Raw genomic sequence first — 23,040 nt, 5'->3', positions numbered from 1 at the left:
TATACACAATTATGGAGCACTCAAGCGAAGCTCAGGATGTCACATAGCAGCAAGATCCAAATTTAATATGTCAGATTCTGAAACTTATACTTTTTCCATTCCACTAATCTGAATAACAAGGGATGTGGGATGAGGTTAGTCCAATAAACAGAGAAAGGAATGGAATGTATAAAGGAGAACAGTTGTGTTCTCTAGGGGGTGTTGGGGTTTTCCACTTGTGCATTGAGAGTCACAGTTTGATAACCATATGATATCTGCACTTGTCATTATTTGAGATATTACTCTGGGCTCTCATTCGTTTATGTGCATTGAGAAAGGAAAAAGTTGTTCTTTTTTTTTTTTAAAGATTTTATTTCATTTATTTGAGAGTGAGTAAGCACACGAGGAGCAGGGGGAGGGGCAGAAGGAGAGGGAGAAGCAGGCTCCCCGCTGAGCAGGGAGCCTGACCCAGGCTGATCCCAGGAGCCTGGGATCATGACATGGGCCGAAGGCAGACGCTTAACCGACTGAGTCACTCAGGAGCCCCAGGAAAAGTTGTTTTTGACTAAACAATAACATGCCATCGATTACAAGATTCTTTCCTGTTGTAAAGGGGTTAAAATGTAAAATGTTGTGCATTTTGGAATCAATGAAATATGATATATTGTAAGTATCTCATTCACTCTCATATCAGCCTTGAGAGCTATTATTGTTTTCATTTTACAGACGAGGAAACTGAGGCTCACAGAATTTGAGTCCCTTGACAAGATTTCAAAGCCAATAAATATCAGAACTAGGTGTCAAACACATACCTGTTTGACTTCAATCACATAATCTTTCCACATATCACCCTGCTTTCCTAGACTGTAAAAACAAAACAACAACAACAAGAATCTAGAGAGGATTACTCTACCAGTTCCCACAATTTTATAAGACGCAATCCTTATAAGAAGTCCCTTATTTTACATTACTCCTAGTGGTTCTGCTTTCCTTGATTGAACTCTAAATAATAGAGATATTGGGGCACCTGGGTGGCTCAGTCGTTAAGTGTCTGCCTTCAGCACAGTTCATGATCCCAGGGTCCTGGGATCGAGCCCCGCGTTGGGCTCCTGCTCAGCAGGAAGCCTGCTTCTCCCTCTCCCACTCCCACTCCCCTTGCTTGTGTTCCCTCTCTCACTGTCTCTCTCTCTGTCAAATAAATAAATGAAATCTTTAAAAAAATAAATAATAGAGATATTGGCACTGGAAGTGAGTTCAGAAGAACCTACACTTAGGTTCTGTAACTTGGCTTGGGTTATCTATTGCAGGTTCTCTTATCTGAATATGTTTAAAGGCACTGTTGTAAGTGGTAAAGCATATTAGTTGTAAGTTGTAAGTAACCATTATGGCATACAAAGCAAACCTATTAAATTATCATCTGTAGATATCTGTAATCAAAAGCAGACTTTAGGTGATTAAGTAATTGGTGTCATAGAACATATTAGTGGAAACAAGGAGTATTATGGGGTTGATGGTTGCTTCTAAGTACACTAAAGAACCTAAGAAAAATACATGATGAGCTTTGGGCTTTCAATTCCAAGCTTATGATCTAAGTAAGGGTCCAGAAATCTTCTCTGCCATAAAAGAAACCCTTCTCTCATGTAACTTCCTGTCTAAGATTTCTAAACATCAAACCAATGTCTTATCCTGTGGGTGGTTTGAACATACCCTGAATCACCAAACTGGCAGGGTCTCTTAGATGAAATTAAAGCATTGAGACTCTGAAAATTGGAATGGGAATATATGTGGGCATATTCTCATGAAGCTGGGATCTTGAACCCCTAATTCCTTCAATCCTCCTTTGTCCATAACAGCAGCCCATCTTTTCCGGTCTGAGGAGGTTAGTCTTCCCTTGTTTGAGGAATCTGTAATGAGATTCCCTGAGGTAGTTACTTGGCAGCAGACTGCTGGCTGCCCCCTCCTACTACCTTTATCACTTCTGGATCTATAACCAGATTCAACTCCCAGTAGATCCCAGACATGTGACCCAAAAGGAATTGCAGTGTACAACAAAACAAGATTTTTGCTAATTTGTATCAAGAGAAACATGAATGGAATGGGTCTTAAAGGCATTGGTGTAGGTGTTGGGCCAGGCTGACTTTATTGATGGGTTGCATTAAATACAGATGCCAATGTCAGCATATTAGATCAAGCCATGTCGAGGTGGCTCTAACTATTTGACTAGTTGACTGGATTGACATATGGATCCAAAGGTGGCCTATACTAAGTGAAGTTGAGATGCCAGACTTCTTTGATATAGAGAAAGGTATTCTATGCTTTGGGGAAATCAGAAGGTAGAGAAGATTTATTATTGTGAGACTGGTTTACTCACCCCAGTGTCCTAGGAGAGCACAGAGAACATTCTTTCCACCAAAGCTGTGAAAAATACATTAGGGAGAGGGAGCACTGGCATTTTTGGAGAGTGCTGTAGTGGCTATTGGCTACAAGTGTGGAGTGACCATGGGATCTGCTGCTACTGGACCTGGATCCCTGAGTACCAAGGTGGTGGTGGGTCTCAGGGTGGGAGAAACCAGGCTACCAGAGGTGCAGTGGGCTTGGTTACCCTAATGAGTATCAGAGTTGAAGCAGACATTAAAATAGTGGTCCATGACTTTGACTAGTTGATCGTGGTGTCCCTGAGCTGAAATAGATAGACTACTAAGGCCTTAATTGATTTGGATAAGTAGAAGCATTCTGGGTCTGGTGAACAGAGGTCTTAAATATCACAAGGCACATGAACTAGTTCCCAGACTTGAACCAGCTCACTGACCCAGAGCTCCTTGAATGAAAAGGGTGAACTGCCTTTGAGGAAGGTCCTTGCTACATAGCCAAAAAATTGTTCTGTACATCTTCCTCTTTGCCTTCTTCAAAGCTACCTATGGCCATTTACCACAGTGACTATGAATTAGAGAAAAAAATCGGAGACATAATCATGCCTTTGTTTGTTTGTTTTTTGTTACTGGGCCCTGGATCTGAACCGATATGAATTCCCAAAGACCCAAAATGCCCATGGGAATCACCACTCAGAGGAGGGGCTTATGGACTGATCAACAAAGTTTTGGCATGCATTCATCTCATAGTGGTCCCAGTGGTTCCCAAATCAACCTTTGACTATTTCCCAAGCTCCAGAATGCAGAGGTAGGATGGATGTATTACAAAGTGGCAGAATCTCCATCATGTTGCCTGACTCCTGAAGTGAGGGCTATTATGGTAGAAAAGACCAAGTGGAGACACCAGAATGGCCTCTACCTACAAAAATAGTGAACTAAGAGCAATATTATATTCATAGAGACATTCAGGTATTAGTGCAATCGCCAAATTATAGAAGGATGCAGGAGTGATGATTCTTACCACATCTCTATTCAGATCACCTGTTTGTATCAAGAGAAACATGAATGGAATGGGTATTAAGGCATTGGTGTAGGTGTTGGGCCTATTTAGTCTTTAGTTATAGGACTTCTGGGCTCTCTGTCTTATGCCTGAAGAACTCCTGATTTGTTTTTTTTTTTAATTGTGCTGGTGTTTGAAGGTGTTAGAGGACAAAGTGTTCAGGGAAGTAAAAGGCTGAGCGGGAGGTGGATTCTAATGTCTCGGGGGAGAACTCCCTCTAGGGTGAGAGATGACAGGAGAGCCTCTTGTTTTACTTTCTCACTTCTGTTGCAGGCTCACCACAGACCTGAGAACAGTTGGCTTTGTGTTGTTTTCTGCCCTGTCTCATCTCCTTTCAATAGCCTCCAGATTTATCCAGTAGTTATGCTAGACAGTCTTCAAGCCATCCCCTTCCCAAGGGTTTGGGTAGTCCCTGAAATCTGGGATGCTTCTTTCATAAACCTTGTGATGCTGTGGTCTATCAGCAATCAGCATTGGCCAGGCTGGCAAGAGATAGCTCTCTGCATCTTAGAATCAATTCTATCAACGGCGATCTTCTCTTATCTGGTGGGCTGTTGGAGGAGGCCTGTTTGTACCAACTGTCCTTTTCACGTGCCTTCTTGAAGTTTGTTTGATTTGTGGTTGCTGCCAAGAATGGGGTACGGCAACTGTTCTGAGCCAGCACAGCAACAAGGGACAGAGGCATAGCTTCAAGGTGTGTTTTATGCTCTCCGATGTGTGGGTTCGATTAACTGACGGGGTGCTACTCAGGACTCTTCATTTAACCTTCCAGGATGTTTTCCCATGTAATCATTCTTCCCTTTGGTTGCTCCTTCTTCTTGCATTTCCTTATCTCTTTACAGAGCCATCCAGGAATAACTTTGTTCCTCCCCTAGGTGGCATATTTGATTGATACAATTTTGAACATTTGGCTGGTATATTGATATGGCCATGGTGGAGGGACCTAAGCAACAACATCTCCTGTGAAGGACTGATTTTTTAGTGCTGCTAAGAGGACTGTCATAAGGAGAAGAAAGGAGTGCATTTCCTAGGGCAAACATCTCTCATTTAAATGCAAAAATCACACTGTGAAGGACATATTTCTGTGGATTATTTTTAAAAGATTTTATTTATTTATTTGACAGAGAGAGAGACACAGCAAGAGAAGGAACACAAGCAGCGGGAGTGGGAGGGGGAGAAGCAGGCTTCCCGCAGAGCAGGGAGCCCTATGTGGGGATCCCAGGACCCTGGGATCATGACCTGAGCAGAGGGCAGACGCTTACTGACTGAGCCACCCAGGTGCCCCCCTGCGGATTCTTCAAGTTGCTCAACTCCTTCCTGATTTCATGGCCTTTTCTATCCAGTCTTAATCCCTTGATAATCACATGACACATGATTGGCACTATCTCCCTCATCTCAACCTTCCATTCATTTTCTCTTACTAAGATATGAGTTCTTTCAGTGATGATATTTGTGTCAGTCTGGATATCAAAATTCTCTATTCCTCTCAGGCTCTGGGTTTCTGGATAAAATGCTACTCATTACTCACTTTATCAGTCAAAAAATGGTTTGATGGGCATTTAGTAGATGCCAGACTCTGGTGATACAAAAAGATGAGTCTGTATTCTTATAGCCACAGCACAAAGAGCAAAGTGCTGCAAGGGAGAGATGTAGAAATATTGTGGGATGGGAAGAGAAGCTCCCAAGTCTGCCCTGGGAAGGCAACGACAGCTTCATTCCATCTGAGATCTCAAGGATGGGTTGCATTTTGTCATTGGACAAATTGAGACATGTTTTCTGAACAGAGGTAGCAACGTATCCAAAAAGGGCCAGAGAAAGGGTGGGTGACTGGGGGAATTACAAGTCACTCAGTATTACTGAAGCATAGTTAATGGAGAAAGGGCGAGAATGGTGGAAGAGGAGGCTGGATAGGAGCCAGTTTAGGAATGGCTCATCTGCTGCAAAAGTGTGGAGTTTGTCCCTATGTCAGTGGTTAAAATATTGTGGTCAAAACCACACTAATATAAAATTTACCATCTCTACCATTTCTAAGTGTGCACAACAGTGATGTTAACCATATGCAGATTATTGTGCAATAATCACTAGGAATTTTTCAGTTTGCAAAACAGAAACTCCATACCCATTGAACAAGAGCTACCCTTTCCTCCTTCCCACAACCTCTGGCCATCACTGATCTATTTGTCTCTTGAGTTTGACTACTTTAGATACTTCATATAAGTGGAGTATTTGTCTTTTTGAGACCAGCTTATTTCACTCAGCATACTGTCCTCAAGGTTCATCATGTTATAACATATGACAGGATTTCCTTCTTTTTTTAGGGATAATTAATATTCCACTGCGTGTAGTTATCATGTTTTCTTTATCCATCTACAGTGGACATTTAGGTGATTCCACCTGTTGGAGTGTTCTTTTCTCTTTACATTGTGAAATTGATCACCCATACATGTAGGGCTTATAATTTACATGTACATCTTAGTGAACAATTATAGAGCAGTTGCTCATGTAACTATCGCCCAGATTAAAAAATAGAACATAGCCAACAGGTGCCCCCTTTGTGAGAAGATTTTAAGTCAGATTCTATCTCTTTAAGACATTGGGCTACTTATATTTTCAAATTTTCTTGTGTCAGTTTTGGTGAGTTATGTTTTTCTAAGAATCAATCAAGTTTCTAATCAAGATTTTCAAATTAATTATCATAAAGTTATATTATAATCATTATATTATAATTAAAAAAATATATTTTTAATTCTTATATTAATCCCCATACATTACATCATTAGTTTTAGATGTAGTGTTCCATGATTCATTGTTTGTGCATAACACCCAGTGCTCCATGCAGAATGTGCCCTCCTCAATACCCACCACCAGGCTAACCCATCCTCCCACCCCCCTCCCCTCTAGAACCCTCAGTTTGTTTTTCAGAGTCCATCGTCTCTCATGGTTCGTCTACCCCTCCGATTTCCCCCCCTTCATTCTTCCCCTCCTGCTACCTTCTTCTTCTTCTTCTTTTTTTTTTTTTCTTAACATATATTGCATTATTTGTTTCAGAGGTACAGATCTGAGATTCAACAGTCTTGCACAATTCACAGCGCTTACCAGAGCACATACCCTCCCCAGTGTCTATCACCCAGTCACCCCATCCCTCCCACCCCACCCCCCACTCCAGCAACCCTCAGTTTGTTTCCTGCGATTAAGAATTCCTCATATCAGTGAGATCATATGATACATGTCTTTCTCTGTTTGACTTATTTCGCTCTACATAATACCCTCCAGTTCCATCCACGTCGTTGCAAATGGCAAGATCTCATTCCTTTTGATGGCTGCATAATATTCTATTGTATATATATACCACCTCTTCTTTATCCATTCATCTGTCGATGGACATTTGGGTCTTTCCACAGTTTGGCTATTGTGGACATTGCTGCTATAAACATCGGGGTGCACGTACCCTTTCGGATCCCTACTTTTGTATCTTTGGGGTAAATACCCAGTAGTGCAATTGCTGGATCATATGGTAGCTCTATTTTCAACTTAAAAATATTTTTAATGTCTGCAAAATGTGGAGTAATGCCAAACTTAGGAAGAAACTGAAATAGCATCAGGGTGGGGAAGACAGGGTAAGGCAGTAGGGATATGGCAAGGGTTTAGAAACCAGGCCCTCGTGCTCTAAAAGAGTGTTCAGAATCTTCTAGGGAAGGTGGACAGATGACGACATACTCAAGAAACAGGCAGGGGTCCTACACTTCAGGGACCCTGAGCATACCAGGACTCGGGAAAAAGAGGTCTGCCCAACCCAAGTCAAGTTGGGATGGGCGGTAACTTAACTTCTTTCCTCCTTCTCTCTCTCTCTTTTTTTTTTTTTTCTGCTTTTGGGCCCTCGGCAGGAAAATGAAATGTCCTTTAAGCATTTTCTTCTGGGCAGAGTAGCCTGGGGAAGGGGGTGAGTATGTCAGCATTTATTATTGTGAACTTTGGGGGGAATTGCTGGTCCTAGTGGAGATTGGGGAAGTCCTAACCAATGTCATGATTTGCCTTTAACAAATGGCAGGGTGGAGTGACCAGCTTTCTCCAGACTGCTTCTTGAATTGGGGGGAATCCTGGGAGTAACAGAATGAAATGAAAACCAGATGCCGATGTTGGTTTTCTCAAGTTCATAACTTCCGCATCATGAGCCTCATCAAGATCATGGAAAGTTCTGACTTGCATGAAAGTATTTATTTCTTTATCCTATCTGTCGCTTTTCAGAAAGCTGATAAAGGAAGTTACATTTTTCCCCAAAGGAAACATTAAGCAGTCTTAAGATAAGGGTGACACCCTAGGCCTGTGACTCCTTCATCTACCCTTTTTTCGAAGGTTACTGCCTATGGAGAATGGTGACTGCTTTAGGAAGATGGGTCCTTTAGTTCACTCTTGGGCCTGAGACTTACTAAAGCTTCCCTCCGGGACAGAGGATGGGCCCTTCTCCCATTGAGCTTCTTTGCTTTGCCTGTCAGGTCATCTCAATATTAGCTGGATGGAATTCAGGAGAACTTGGTCCTGGGAACATCCCAGCTCTAGGCTCTGAGAGATTTTACACAGAGGGTCTTGTGTGGTGAATGTGCTCCCTGCCATCTCATGGGGAACAAATGAAGAACTGTTGGGGTTAGAAGGTGAGGGTGTTTAACTCAGAACGGAGTGAACTTGCCTGGGTTGGGGTGGGGCAGGTGTGTGTGGCAGCTGTCTGGAAGCATTATATGGACTGTCATATGGTATGTGTTTTGTTTGTACCTATGGTTTCATACATAGGGTGGAATAGGGCAGAGGTTGAATTCCAGATACTTTCTCACCAGGTTGTTGTCTGAATAGCCAGATGGGAGAGCCTGGGATGCAGGCTGGTGGGGAAGGAGGTGGCTAGGTGAACTAAAGCCCTCTTGCTGCTCAAAGTGGTTACATCTTGGAGAGTACTGGCCTGGCAGTCGGGACACCAAGCTTCCCATTCTGGCTCTGGGGATAACTCCCCGAATGTCCTCATGTGGCCACTCCCCTTTCTGTGCCTCAGTTTCCTCATATTCCACAGGAGGAAGTTGTTCTATATTGGTGGGTTTCAAAAATTTTAATTTTTTTGGGTGCCTGGGTGGCTCAGTCGTTAAGCGTCTGCCTTCGGCTCAGGTCACGATCCCAGGGTCCTGGGATCGAGCCCCACATCAGGCTCCCTGCTCAGCGGGAGGCCTGCTTCTCCCTCTCCTGTTCCCCCTGCTTGTGTTCCCTCTCTTGGTGTGTCTCTCTCTGTCAAATAAATAAATAAAATCTTAAAAATTTTTTTTTTTAATTTTTTAAGGCCAGGTATATCTTTTATGAAGGAAAATCTGAAAGAGCTAGAGATATGCTCTTCTGATTGAAGTCAGGGACTGGGGACCTGAAATTATTTCATTCATTACCTTTCTTTCCATTTCCAGGGGCTTCACAGAGCAGTTTAAAAGCCATGGAACAAGATGATAAATACACAGACAACCTTCCATTCTAGTGCCAATAGAACGTATTTTAGGACCAATAAGCTAAAGAACTGATATCATGACAATTTTGAGTCTTTCTACCCATGATCATGGAATACTTCTTCTTTTATTTAGTTTTTCTTCGATGTCTCTCATCAGAATTTTGTAGTTTTATGGGGCGCCTGGGTGGCTCAGTTGGTTACGCGACTGCCTTCGGCTCAGGTCATGATCCTGTAGTCCCTGGATCAAGTCCCGCATTGGGCTCCCTGCTTGGAGGAGCCTGCTTCTCCCTCTGACCCTCCCGCCTCTCATGTACTCTTTCTCTCTCTCATTCTCGCTCTCTCAAATAAATAAATAAATCTGTAAAAAAAAAAAAAGAATTTTGTAGTTTTACTTATATAGATCATACACGTATTTGGTTTATACTTTATTTCATTTTTTGGGTGCTAATGTAAATGATATTGTGTCTTTACTTTCAAATTCCACGTGTTCATTGCTGGTATGTAGAAAAGTGATTGATTTTTGTTTATTACTCTTGTACGTGCAACCTTGTTTTAATTGCTTATTAGTTTCAACTGAGGCTTTTTTTGTTGTTAATTCTTTTTAGATTTTCTATATAGACAATTATGTCATCTGCAAATACAGATTTTTTTTTCTTTCTTCCCAATCTGTAAACATTTTCCCTGCCCTTTCTTGTATTACTTCATTACTTCATTTAAGATTTTAAAATCTTAAAAAAAATAAAAAAATAAAACATTACTGCATTCAATTTGATAATGTTTTGTTGAGGATTTTTGCATCTATGTTCATGAGAGTTATTGGTCTGTAGTTTCTCTTCTTGTACTGTCTTTGTCTGGTTTTGGCATTTGGGTATAGCTGGCCCCATAGAATGAGTTAGGAAATATTTCCTGTTTCTATCCTCTGAAAGAGATTGCAGAGAATTGACATAATTTCTTCCTTAAATGTTTGGTAGAATTTACTAGTGCTTCCTCTAATTCTATTATTTCTTTTCTTCTGCTTACTTAATTAAGTTTTTTCTTTTTTCCTAGTTTCCTAAGTTGGAAACTTAGATGATTGATTTTAGAGATTTCTTCTTTTCTAATAATATAGGCACTGACTGCTATAAACTTCCCTCTAAGCACTGCTTTTGTTACATCTCACTAATTTTGGATAAGTCGTGTTTTCGTTTAGTTTGAAAATTTTTTTAAAAAAGATTTTGTTTATTTATTTGATAGAGAGAGACACAGCAAGAGAGGGAACACAAGCAGGGGGAGTGGGAGAGGGAGAAGCAGCCTTCCCGTGGAGCAGGGAGCCCGACAGGGGGCTCGATCCCAGGACCCTGGGATCACGACCTGAGCCGAAGGCAGACGCTTAACGACTGAGCCACCCAGGCACCCCTAGTTCGAAATATTTAAAAATTTTTCTTGAGATTTCTTCTTTGACCCATGCATTATTTAGAAGTTTAATCTCCATATATTTTGTGATTTTTTTCATTTACCTTTGTCTTACTGACTTCTAGTTAAATTTCATTGTGGTGCAAGAGAAGATATTGTATGATTTCTACTCTTTTAAATTTGTTAAGGTCTGTTTTATGCCTAGAATGTGGTTTATCTTGGTGAATGTTCCATGTGATCATGAGAAGAATATGCATTCTGCTGCTGTTGGATAATAAGTCTAGAGATTTCCCTTGTATCAAGTTGACTGATGGTGCTGTTGAGTTCAACTATGTCCTTACTGAGATTTTCTGCCTCTGGCTCTGTCCATTTCTGAGAGGTGTTGAGGTGTCCAGGTATGATGGTGGATTCACCTGTTTCTTTTTGCAATTCTATTAGTTTTTGCTTCATATAGTGTGATGCTCCTGTGGATAGGCACATGCATCTTAAGGACTGTTATATCTTCATGGAGGATTAGCCCCTTTATCATTATGTAATACCCTTCTTTATCTCTGATAACTTTCCTTGCTTTTCAGTTTGGTCTCCTGAAATTAATACAGGATTAGTATTTCTTTTGATTAGTATTACTATAGTATATTTTTCTCCATCCATTTACTTTTATTATTTATTTATTTTTTAAGATTTTATTTATTTGAAACAAAGAGACTGAGAGAGAGAGAGAGAGAGCACAAGCAGGGGGAGGGGCAGAGAGAAAGGGAGAAGCAGACTCCCCGCTGAGCAGGGATCCTGATGTGGGGCTCGACTGCAGGACCCTGAGATCATGACCTGAGCAGAAGGCAGACGCTTAACCGACTGAGCCACCCAGGCGCCCCTATGGAGGGCAGGGCTTGTTAAGAAGAACAGAGTGTTCTGTTTTATTTCAGAATGGATCCTTTTCCTCCTCTCTCTGCCAGAAGCATGAGGGTAGTTTTCTCCAGTATTTACTGTGAAAACCTGGTTAAGCTCTAGGAGGTAAATCTCACAAAAGTATGGGGTCCCCTTATGACGGGTCCTCCTGGAGTTTTTAACTCTCATGCTGTCTACACTGAGCCTCCAGCAATTAGTCAAATACAGCTCAAGTTTATCTATACCAGCACTGGTTCCCACAGTGGTTTCTGCTCCCGAGTCTCTGCTCCAGTGAGCCGTCACTCCCTGTATTTGCCTGTCAGTCTCCCTAATCACGGGGGTAGTGATTTGCCCTGTGTCCACCCCCATCAACTCAATCAAAAAGTTGATTTTTTTAGTCTGTTCAGCTTTTTACTTGTCGTTTTGAAGGTTTGTCAACTTCCAAGCTCCTTACATGCAGAACTGGCAGCTGGAAGTCCCAACACTGGGAATTTTATAAGCTCCTTAGGTAGTTATGATGTGTAGCTGGGGCTGAGAGCCGCTCTGTGAAGATCTTCTCAGGGACTCTTAACTTTAGGCTAGTTGTGTTAAGTTGGATTGGATGTTGCCAGATCAATGCTGTGAGACCCTGGGGTTTTGTGGCCCCATATCCAAATGATCCCTCTTTGACCACGTTCATATTGTCAAAACCAGTTTTGTCTTTTCCAAGATTTTATGACGTTTTTGGGTTACTTGTTTCCAATTCAAGGGCTTTCTGACAATAGCTCCTGGGATAGATAACCACTTTCAGCTTTGAGAGTGGGAGGTTCCAGCCCCCATTTTTAGCTTTCCTCTGACACCAGGATCCTGTGGCATCCTAATAATAAGTCACTTTTTGGGTAACGGGGAGTGACCCATGGAGGGGAGAGGACCCATCAGGTCTCTTCGGGAGCAGTTTTCTGCTCTGTAATTTCTATACTCTATATATCCAGCAATAGATCCGGGGTTTGGCACATTGATGGGGGTGGACTGAGGCAATAAAGGATCATAGCGATAGCCTCACTGGGACACTGTGGAGATGTCACGGCTGGACTAAGCCAGGCCTCTGAGGATAGGGATTGTTACATAACAAACATTCAGCTGAGTAAATTTTAAAGATCTAATGGGCTTGACTAAATGATTCATGAATCAGGTAGCATCCCATCTAGAAAACAGAGGGTTATTCTGAGGAGATGCACAATATGGAGGGTTTTTCTAGAAGGAGGGTAGGGCAATGAAGCAAAAGAAGAGGATTGTTTCAGGCAAGTGGCTTTTCCTTAGGGAAAAAGCAAGGGGTCTTATACAGATTACCTCATCTTCCTTAGGGGCATGGAGAGAGCCCACGTGGCAGATTCATTGGTGTTGACTGAAAAATTCCTGACCGACCATTTTTTTTTTAAAGATTTTATTTATTTATCCATGAGAGACAGAGAGAGAGAGAGAGAGAGAGAGAGAAGCAGAGGGAGAAGCAGGCTCCCAAGGAGCAGGGAGTCTGCTTCTCCCTCTGACCCTCCTTCCTCTCATGCTCTCTGTCTCTCATTCTCTCTCTCGCAAATAAATAAAAATCTTAAAAAAAAAAAAGAGACTACATTTCCGGGGGAGGTTGAAACTGCAATTAGATTAGGTATCAAGCCCCTGGTTTGGGGACTCGATCTAGATGAAGTCATCGTGGGCCTGTGGTTTTCTTTTTAACAGGCTGGTCACTTACCTCTTGGAGGGTTACCAGAACAGGATCGGCCAACAAGAACAGGAGCAGTGGCATCTTCTTGAAAGGCTGAATGGGTCTGTAGTGGTGTGTGTTTTCTTTTTCTAGGCTTTTCAGTCCTAGAGGTGAAGTAGAAGGGGGCAGGCTTAGTAACCACCAATTTCCTCCTGGTTCTATTGATTCTCAAGAGATGAACCTTCACCATATCCCTCTTCCCCTCACACGGAAAGGTCTTTGTGGTGAGGTTGTTGCAGGAACCACATTTCCTGTTGATAGCACGACCACATTCACCAGGAGAAAACCCTGGACTCTCTGAATGGAGCAAGGGGCTTTGGTATTAGCCAGAAATGGTATTCCCTTCCCTTAAGTCAGATCCTCCAAGAGTATGAATATGACCTACTTATGCCTTGGATTTCTGAGTAGGTAAGTGTGTACTTCCTAAAATAGCATGCTTTACCCAAACCTACCCTTTGTAGAGCTTCATTTTTTGATAGTTTGAGTGGTTTCTGTTTGTTTTTGGGTATAAATGCAAGAGAACCAAGCACCGGTCTCTCCTAAACACACTAGGCAAGAGCCTAGTCGTCCATCAACTTCTGGGTAGTTTCAGGCAAAACTGCCAAGTGTTGGGGCTGGTGCTGAGGACCAGAGGATGGGGATTAAGTGGAGATGGGGTGTTGACAAGAGTACTGGGAAGATAAGGTAATGACAGAGTAGGAGAGTTTGAGAGGAGGGGTTTGACAGACCAACACACTCGAGTTCATGGTGTGGTCCCAGGTTGTTCTGATGAAGCTAATGTTGTTCTCAACTTCCTGATATCTCAAAGGTTTAAGAGGCCTTAGTATCAAAGTAGTTGGTGGCACAAAGGTAGAGACTAAAAGGGGAGAAACTAAAGCTTTGCCACTCATTCTGAGTTTCTTGGTGACTCTTGTCCCACCTATCCCAGGTAATCTTGTGCCCCAGGAAAGACCATGACATAATCAAAGCGTCTGACCCCCCCCCCCCCCACCCCCCGGCTTCTGTGTCTGGTGAGAAACCAGGTGTAGTTTCTCTGCTGTTCTTGGCACACAGGGGCTTGAGGGCTATCTGCTTTTGGATGGAATACAATCAACCTGACACTTTAGATGACTTCTCCGTATTCTTTTATAATTTCATACAGATAAGAGGAGACTTCTTTTTTTTAATTTATTTTATTTTATTTTTTAAAGATTTTATTTATTTATTTGAGAGAGAATGAGAGAGAGCACATGAGAGGGGGGAGGGTCAGAGGGAGAAGCAGACTCCCTGCCGAGCAGGGAGCCCGATGCGGGACTCGATCCAGGGACTCCAGGATCATGACCTGAGCTGAAGGCAGTCGCTTAACCAACTGAGCCACCCAGGCGCCCCAAGAGGAGACTTCTGAAATCTTATCTCAAACTGGACATTACGTTTATGCTGCTTTTGTATCTGTTGGGTCAGTGATGACTCAGCAGGTGGAACATATAAAGTGACTTCTTATCTTCATTCTTTGCCCCTAACTCTCATACAGGATTCAGGAACTTGGTAAGTCACACTAATACAGGGATTCCAGAAGATGCTCAGGTTAGTCAAACACTTATCACTTGACTGAGCTGTATGGATTGCTGGAAGCCCCAGGGAGGCAGATTTCATCTTGGAGAAAGGAGATGGGATGGGTCACTTGGTCTCAAAATACAGATAGATATGAGAGCAGCAGGGGGCATGGCTATGCGGCCAAGGGGCTGGGAGAGGAGAAATGTGAGGAGCAACATCTTTTCATTGGAAGAACTGTCTGGGAGTTGGGAGACCAGGGTCCCCATGCCTATGGAGAACTCACCCCAGGGCTGTGCTGGCCCCTTACCTTTCCAGGCCTCCTTTTTAATGGAGCTGGTCAGTGTCTATCAGTGTACTTCAAGATTGTGACTTTCTTAAGCCCTGAATATTTTCCCTAAGTAAAATTTGGACCCATGTTGAATATTTAAAACCAATGAGCAGGGGCGCCTGGGTGGCTCAGTCGGTTAAGCATCTGCCTTCAGCTCAGGTCATGATCCCATGGTCCTGGGATGGAGCCCTGAGTTGGGCTCCCTTTTCGGTGGGGAGTCTGCTTCTTGCTCTTCCTCTCCTTCTGTCCCTCCCCTGCCCCACTCATGTTCTCTCTCTGTCTCAAATAAATAAAATAAAATCTTAAAAAAAACACACACTGATGAGTAGCTCTGATAAGTGGTATGGGGTGGGGACTGGTCACTTTCTCCTCCTTCCCTTTCAGGCAGCACCATAATTTGAACACTTTGACATGATGGAATCTGATTGTCTGACAGGTTGTCCAGCAGACAATCCTGCAGATGCAATGTTTGGACTCTTTGGGAGAGCTGGAAACTCACTCCTGCAAGTCAAGTTGCCTGTTGTTGCTAAGTAAAATCCTCAGTATTGCATGTTCAAGCGTGTTTGTCAAGAGGATGTTTAGCTTGATGAGACCAGGAATTAGTGTAATGTGGGCTTGATATTAGCAGAGCTGCAAGTCAAAGTGAATAGGATGTTTGAATATAATGCATTCTGTTCCTACCCAAAAGAGGGAAGGATGTTCTCAAGAGGCAGGCAGATCACCTAATGTCATTATAAAAGGGAACAAGAAATGTGACAAGATTTTACTCTATCATAAGGCAGAGATAACACGGCATTGCTATTTTAATTATATGGGCACTGTCTATTTAATCTTCATGTATTTAATATTGTTCTTTGGAATGTTAATGTACATAATGATATACAGTTTTTTGTATATTAAAACAACACAATAAGATATCCAACAAAATGTAAATCTCTAAGAAAAGATGAAAAAAATTGCTGTTTAAGTTACAGAAACATAAGATAGTATACCATACATGTTAATTGTTTAATTAGTCTTACAGTTAGTTACTAATGGCCACAGTAAATAATCCTATTGTGGAATAGTTTAAAAATAGCATATGATAAGGGAAAATTAAATAATTAAAAATAAAATAAAATTTCAAAACACCTAGGTCAACACTCAGTCTAAGAGAAATAACTTAGATGTGTGTAATTATTTGTTACATATTATATTATCATGTTTTACTTTTTGTTGTCTATTTTGGCTAAGTACCCAGTTAGCACTCTAAAAATTAGTGTCCCTGGTACTGGGAGAAATACACTGGGGTGAATTTTGACCTTCTGTAACTGTTTGGAGGGGCAACATAATGTTTCTCCTAAGATCGTGTTGACAGGGAAGGATGCAGAACACACTGTGCCGGGAGGGCAGAAGTGCAAGTGCAAATGGCGCCGTTTGGACGGGCAGAGATGGGGTGACCCTAGTGCCCACATCTTCAGTGTCCTCTCCCTGTCAGCACCCCTGCTCTTTGGAGCAGCTGTCTGGAGGCAAATTGTACTTTCTGTCCAGGCTGGGAGGTCCCAGGTCCTTTGCATTCTGATCCCATTTCTTCAGCATCTCTGTTGACTCAAGGTCAGGGCTGTCTTGTTGTCCCCTGCAGAGGTGACAGAAGACACTTCTCGAAGAACCCTAGCCCTCAATATCCTTAATTCTCTAACTTTCTGTACCTGTCCAATTTATTCTTGGGGCACCCTCCTTTCCCCAGACAAACTCAGACATCACTATCAAGGTCACCAGCCTTCACCTCTGCGACTCTGCTATAGTTAATGTCTAGTTATAGTTAGTGAATTGCCTGTGTTTAGTTTCTCCTGACTCTGATGATCTGCCCTGGGGGTGGAGGCATTGGGTCTCTGTAGGCAGCAAGTCTGCTGGAACTATTGGTTTGGGAGAGAAGTTCCCGGTGAGATTTCTGTGTATGAGCTTGTCGTGGTTTTCTGACTTTTTGGTTAAGTCAGGAGGGCCTGTAATACAGAGTCTGCACGTGGAGAAAGAAAGTGGGAAGAACTGAGTCCTTTTGCACTAGTTTTCAGTGTGCAAAATACTTTCTTACCAAAGTTCTGCTGCTGAGGTTTACTTAATAGGGAAAGGTACGGACCTATGGAAGGGTGGAGGAAGGGCTTGGCTTCTGGGATGATCATGATGGAAATTGTCTTCTAGAGGTGAGCACTGTGAGGTCTGTAGATATCTTTCCAGCAGGGCAGCTGGAGGCAAAGAGCTGCCTTGGAAGTGCTGACTGGCAGAGAAAGACATGGAGGTGAGATGGGTCTGCTCTGATGTTTCCTTGGCACTGAGTCCAGACTGGTGCTCTGGGCTCTAAGTAAATGTCACAGAGAGGGAGGGCTGAATGGACTCTTCCATTGCTCTCCCCTCCCCCCTTCCCCACCACCAAGTATTCTTTCTATTTGCCAATGCAAACAATTAATAATGAGACTGTTATCCCCCAGAGCAGGCAAATAATAGATAATTCCTATGGGTAGATGGTAGCAAGTGTAGAGAGTGCCTGAGTATTGTCAAAGACGTAATGTTGATTAAAATTTTGTTGATACATGGCTTACACTGAATATTATAGGCAAATGACTTTCTATGATTATAGGCAAAAAAATAGCCATACAATGATTAAATTTACCAAAGTATTTGTGTATATAGCCAGTTAGACTTGATAAAATATGTGTTCAGTGATTATTCCATTTAAGATTATGGAAACTGCAAAAGTTCAGATGGTAAATGTCACACTGTAAGGAGTAATTAGCATTTTGATGGATGTAAAAAAACCTCCCTGCTGATTCTGTACAGTTATCTTAAGAAGGTATTTAAAGTATGGTTTAAATTTTGTGACTTTAGTAATCTTTTATTTGAATATAATATTGATATAGATAGTCATGGGCTAATTTTTTGGGTACAAGTCATTATTTTAGTTAACATTTTGTGGGGAGTTTTGTGTAACTTTAGAGTATCAAAATAAGAAAATGAAGCAGTGGTCTGTAATCCAGTGGGGGTTGGTGTGGCTTAAGGGTTTAAGAGAAGAACACTAGCTGTGGATAGGCGCTTGGGTTGCTTGCGTCTCTTGGCCATTGTGAATAGGGATGCTGTGAACGTGAGTGTTTGGTAGCTATTTTTAAACATGCATATCTTTACTTTTTTCTTCCTTCTAGTACATGTATGGTTTCATTTTTTTTGCATTTATTTATTTAAAAAAATTTTATTTATTTATTTGAGAGAGAGCGAGAGAGCGAGAGAGATGGAACAGGGGGAGGGGCAGAGGGAGAGGAAGAAGCAGATTCCTCACTGAGCAGGAACCCGGGGCTCAGGCTTGGGGCTCTCTATCCCAGCACTCCGAGATCATGACCGGAGCTGAAGGCAGACGTTTAACCACCGACTGAGCCACCAAGGCGCCCAGTTTTTTTTGCATGTAGGTATCATATCTATTTGAGTTTTATTTTGGCTTTTAGTGTGAGGACTAGGTCCAATTTTATCTTTTTTCCCCCCAAATAACTGTCTAGTTGTTCTAATACCATCTATTAAAAGTTCACTGTTTCCCAGCGATTTGCCACTTTTATCAAATATTAAATTGAGCCTTGTATGGAACTTCAATTCTGTCCCTTTGGTCTGCCTGTCCTACACATAGCACGGGTATGCGGTTTCAGTACAGAGCTTTGCCCAGGGGAGAGAAAAGACTTTCCATCCTTCTCCAAGGCGGTGGGGGGAGGAGAAACGGGGGACTGGCTGGCTTGGAGAAGGGAAGAAGCTCCTCCCGATCCCCGCGATGGTGTGGGAGAGGTTAATTGATCCTGGGGAAGAACCCCATTTTCCTGGAGGGACTCAGACTCTGTTCTGGCATGCGTTTGTTGTGTACGGAAGGATGGTTAAGGAACACATGAGAAATCAGTTATTTCCACTCTAGACATGGACATTTATTAAGGCTCTGGCACCTTCCCTGGAGCCGCCCCAGGGCAGAGCCAGTCACAGCGGGGGAGGGGGGGGGGGGGGGGGGAGGGGCTAGGTCTCGAAAGGCTGTTTGAAGCGTCTCATTGTTCTATTTACCCAGGGCATGAAGCTCCTAATCTTGGTGAAGACTGCTGGAGGAATGCCCCTCCTATCTCCATAGGAGACAATGCCCTGGGCCACGCCGTTACACACCAGGGGGCCCCCGGAGTCCCCCTGAGGGCACGGAGAGAAAGAGACCCTAAGCCAGGCTTCCCCGCTGCTCCTCCTGGCTCTCAGAGAAAGCAGGGGTGTGTGGGTGAGATGGGCGGGCGGTGGAGATATGGAAGTCAACCTTCTGGATCTTTCCATGGCTGGGCTTCAGGCCTGGCTACAGGTACTGTCTCTCACTCAACCCATGTCAACATACCTTCCCCTGCGGCAGGAAAATCCTGCACATGTATATGTTGTGTTCCCCCGGGACAGGATGGATGGGAAAGCCCCCACCCCACTCTGCTCTGACCCCACCAGACAAGGGGGGGAGGTGTGGGGGATATAGCTTCCTCCTACTGCCCAGCCTGCCCAGGCCCCCGTGTCGGGCAGTGTCGGCGACAGACGCTCATGGCCTTACCAGGAAGGCGGACTTCCTCTTCCTTGGGTCGCCCACACAGATTTGCGTTTGGCTGTTGTAGAAACCGAAGCGATTGGAGCACCTCGAATCACTCTGCACGGTTAGCTGCACCTGGTGGAGTCTGTTTGTCCTCTTGTTCAGGCCCAGCAGGCCCCAGCCCGCCACGGTGCACCTGGCCCCGGGTCTCACCCTGGCCCGCCCGCGAGGCAGAGCCACTGGCCTCACCGCGGACGTCCGTCTCATTGGTCGTGCCAGCTGCCAGGAGGGGCGCAGGCGCTCAGGGGCCATCTGCGCAGCTCGTCGCGCGCTCCATCCCCGCCCCGGGACTCTGTCCCTGCCTCCTCCCCCAGAGTCCCCGCAAGGCGAAGCCCCCCAGCACTGGGCATGGACTGGCGGGTCGGGCAGGCCGCACCTTTAGTAACATGATGTCATTCCTGTTGGTCTGGGGATTATAGCCAGGGTGGCGGATGGCTCTGCGCATCTTTGTGCGCTGCTGGGTCCGTTCCTGCCTGCGGATGTTGTGGGCCCCCAGGATGACCGTGATAGTGCTGCAAAGGAGAGGGGGCCTCGAAGTAGGTGTGAGCCTGAGGAGCTCCGGCCACCCGCTCTGCACGGCAGGTGGACAGCCCAGGGCGGCAAGATTGCCACTGAGGGAACTGAGGGGACAGGAGGGGTTCAGGGGCCCAGCCCTCTGTGCTTCTCCTCAGCCCTGAGCTGGGGGTGGTGCGGGACGCAGTGACTTTGAGTTTTGCTTCCCCTGGGATTAATTGAGAAATAGCTTAAATTCCTATTTTGAGCCCCAGCATGTGTCTTCGTCTCCTCCTGCTCTTTTTGATCATGTCCTCCTTTTCTCCTCGGTCGCCCTGACCTGTTCTCTGCCCCCAAAGTCCCACTGGTCTCTTTTTCACTCCATTGTGGCTGGAGCCCTGCTTTCACATGGCTGGGCCTGCGTTCCCCTGGGGCTGCGGTCCTGGCGCTCCAGGAGCCCCCCAGCTGCTCACCTTCCCCAGCAGTGGGCTGCCGTCAGCACGAAGTCATTTCTCACCAGGAAACCTCCGCAAGTTTTGAGCCCCTCTTGAGACTGGATTTGGAGAAATGCCATATAGGGGTGGGAATGAGGCCTGGCCTCTTGGCCTCCAATGATCTCCCCTGGAAGGAAACATTCGGCACTTATCTCTGTGCTGGCTGAACCAGCAGTGTGGGCACCAGGGTGGTGGCTCCAGAAAGCCTGGCAGATGGGGAGCGGGGAGAGATGATGCAGGGGAAGGAGGAGCTGGTGGTGAGAAATGGGTCTGCAGGGCACCCACTTTGGGAGACGGCTCCCGGGTTCTGCAGGAAACACTGCTGGCTCTCTATCCCAGACCTCAGCTCCCTCCCAGCTCCCCAGAGAGCAGCCCCAGCCTCTCTGGAAGTTCCCTGGAACTTTCTTCCTCAGGGAGACTCCCAGGTCCCTCTGAGGCCTGCTCAGGGCCCGCTCATGACCAGCATGGGACTGGTTTTTCAGAATCTAGACAAGAGCTGATGGTAGTTCTTGCGCATTCTTATTGCCTGGGCTCGGACCCGTGGGCAGCAGGATGAATTTAGAGAGTGCATTTATCTCACATGTACTATGTGCTGGGGCAATTCCAAGAGTTTTAGGTATACTAACTTAAGTCTCATAGAACTTTAGGAAGTATGCATTGGTATTATTCCTAATTTATAAATGAGGAATCTGAGGAGCTGTGAATTCAAATAACTTGCCCAACGATACAAAATTAGGAGGTGTCTAGGCAGTCTGGCTCCAGGGTCTAGGAGAGGGGTCAGGCCTGAGGTTGGTGACGGTCACTCACCTGCCCCAGCCCCAGGGGGTAGGAGAAAGGCCACCAGGAGCAGGAGGAGTGGCATCTTCTTGGGAAGGTTGCTCCAGTTAGGTGTTGCAGGTGCTCTCTCCTGCCAGACTTGTAGTCCCTGAGAGAGGAAGGAAGTGGGGGGGGGGGGGGGGGGCCTCAAGAACAGTTCCATTCTCCTGCTGGTGTGATAGGTTTCATCACCCAAGGCTGCCCAGGAGCCTGCCCACCAACTGCCAGTGATCTGCAACTGCCCATTTCCAAATTGCTAATTTAATTTATACCATAGTAAGGTGTGGACATTGGCGAATGAAAGACAGGTGTGGGTGATGGTGGGATGCGGTGAGGACACCAAGAATAAGTCAGAGGAGGCAAAAGAGGGAGGAGGAAGGCGGCCTGTCTTTACCCTTTGGGTCTGGACCCCCTGCTGATATCTTTGCTGCTCCCACTTCTTTCTAGAAGTTGTCACGGCAGGTTGAGGAGCTCTCCTGAGTGGGTGCAGGGCACAGCCAGCGAAGGAAAAGGGAAGAACAAGGCTCTGCCACTGATAATTACTTTCTCAGGACACTTGAGCCCCAACAAACTCTCAGTGAAAATTATGACACAGTTGAAGATTTCTATTTTTCTGCTTCCTAATCAAGGTGAGGGCTTTTGTGTCCCAGAAGGTTCCCTGCACACAGAAAAGACCCTGGCTGAAAGAAAAGCAACTAAGATCCTTTTCATCCATGATATGAGTCCAATTCACCTAATCCTCCTTCTCTGCGCCAGAGGCTTCTGAGAAGGAAATGCACGCTTGCTGTGCTGTCTGCAATCCATAAAGAATCATCTATAATACATAAAGAACATGCGCTCCACATCGAGAGTAAGGCATTGCAGATCACTGCAAAGTAACACAGGTACCCTTAAAAATACTTAGAAGATTCTGTGGATGCACAGAAAAACACTGTAATATGGTATAATTTTTGCAAAAATGTCAGAATTAAAAATTAATACAATTCTTAAACTTTTACGGCTGTGAGAGCCCCACTTGAAAATATTATGGAAATGAAGGATCCTCTTCTTGTATATAAATATACATGATTTTCACAGCTGCAAAGAACTTAATCCCTTCTCTGATACATGCTTAATGATTGCAACCTCATGAAATTTCTTTATGCATCTGAAAAGTAATATATAAAAAAAAGAGAAAACATTATAACGGCTTTATTAGTGCCTTAGCATTAGGGGTAATTTTAATTTATTGTTACTTAACTTTTTCAACACTTAGCTTTAAAAACATTAGTCTAGCTTTTTTTTTTTAAAGATTTTATTTGAGAGAGAGCATGGGGGGATGAGGGTGGAGGGGCTCAGCTCGGGGTCTGCTAAACTTTCTGTCTCCCTCTCTCTGCCCCTCCCTGCTGTGCGCGCGTGTGTGCTCTCTCTCAAAAATAAGTAAATCTTAAAAAAAAAAAAAGTCATGGGCGCCTGGGTGGCTCAGTTGGTTGAGCGACTGCCTTCGGCTCAGGTCATGATCCTGGAGTCCCGGGATCGAGTCCCGCATCGGGCTTCCTGCTCGGCAGGGGGTCTGCTTCTCCTTCTGACCCTCCCCCCTCTCATGTGCTCTCTCTCTCTTTCTCATTCTCTCTCTCAAATAAATAAATAAAATCTTTAAAAAAGAAAAAAAGAAAAAAAAAAGAAGTCACAATGGTAAGTTCATTCTGGGGTTAGAGGGCGGAGAAGACATTTTTAAAAAAGATTTTATTTATTTATTTGGCAGATAAGAGACATAGGGAAGAGGGACAACAAGCAGGGCGAGTGGGAGAGGGAGAAGCAGGCTCCCCGCTGAGCAAGGAGCCCGATGCGGGGCTCGACCCCAGGACCCTGGGATCACGACCTGAGCTGAAA

The 23,040-nt window shown here is 44.4% G+C and overlaps 1 protein-coding gene across 1 annotated transcript; it reads right to left on the bottom strand.

The window, feature by feature from the left end:
* Positions 1-18,774: 18,774 nt before the first annotated feature.
* On the bottom strand, positions 18,775-21,214 carry LOC110585495 (cathepsin G-like). Its single transcript, XM_021695689.1, has 5 exons — positions 21,160-21,214; positions 20,332-20,479; positions 19,743-19,878; positions 19,331-19,585; positions 18,775-18,936 (listed from the first exon to the last, which is right to left on the bottom strand). The coding sequence occupies exons 1-5, from the start codon at positions 21,212-21,214 to the stop codon at positions 18,775-18,777; spliced, it is 756 nt and encodes a 251-aa protein (XP_021551364.1).
* Positions 21,215-23,040: the final 1,826 nt, after the last annotated feature.

The sequence above is a fragment of the Neomonachus schauinslandi genome, chromosome 9 (genome assembly GCF_002201575.2).
Source record: "Neomonachus schauinslandi chromosome 9, ASM220157v2, whole genome shotgun sequence".
Lineage (NCBI taxonomy): Eukaryota > Metazoa > Chordata > Mammalia > Carnivora > Phocidae > Neomonachus > Neomonachus schauinslandi.
Note: the sequence above shows the minus strand (reverse complement) of the source record. Positions and strands in the feature narration are given on the sequence as shown.

Coding starts and splice junctions, on each gene's coding strand:
- LOC110585495 (XM_021695689.1), bottom strand. CDS start 21,214: ATGCCACTCCTCCTGCTCCTGGTGGCCTTTCTCCTACCCCCTGGGGCT. Junction 20,480..21,159: donor ACCCCCTGGGGCTGGGGCAG/GTGAGTGACCGT, acceptor GTTTCCTTCCAG/GGGAGATCATTGGAGGCCAA. Junction 19,586..19,742: donor ATGACATCATGTTACTAAAG/GTGCGGCCTGCC, acceptor CCCTCCTGGCAG/CTGGCACGACCAATGAGACG.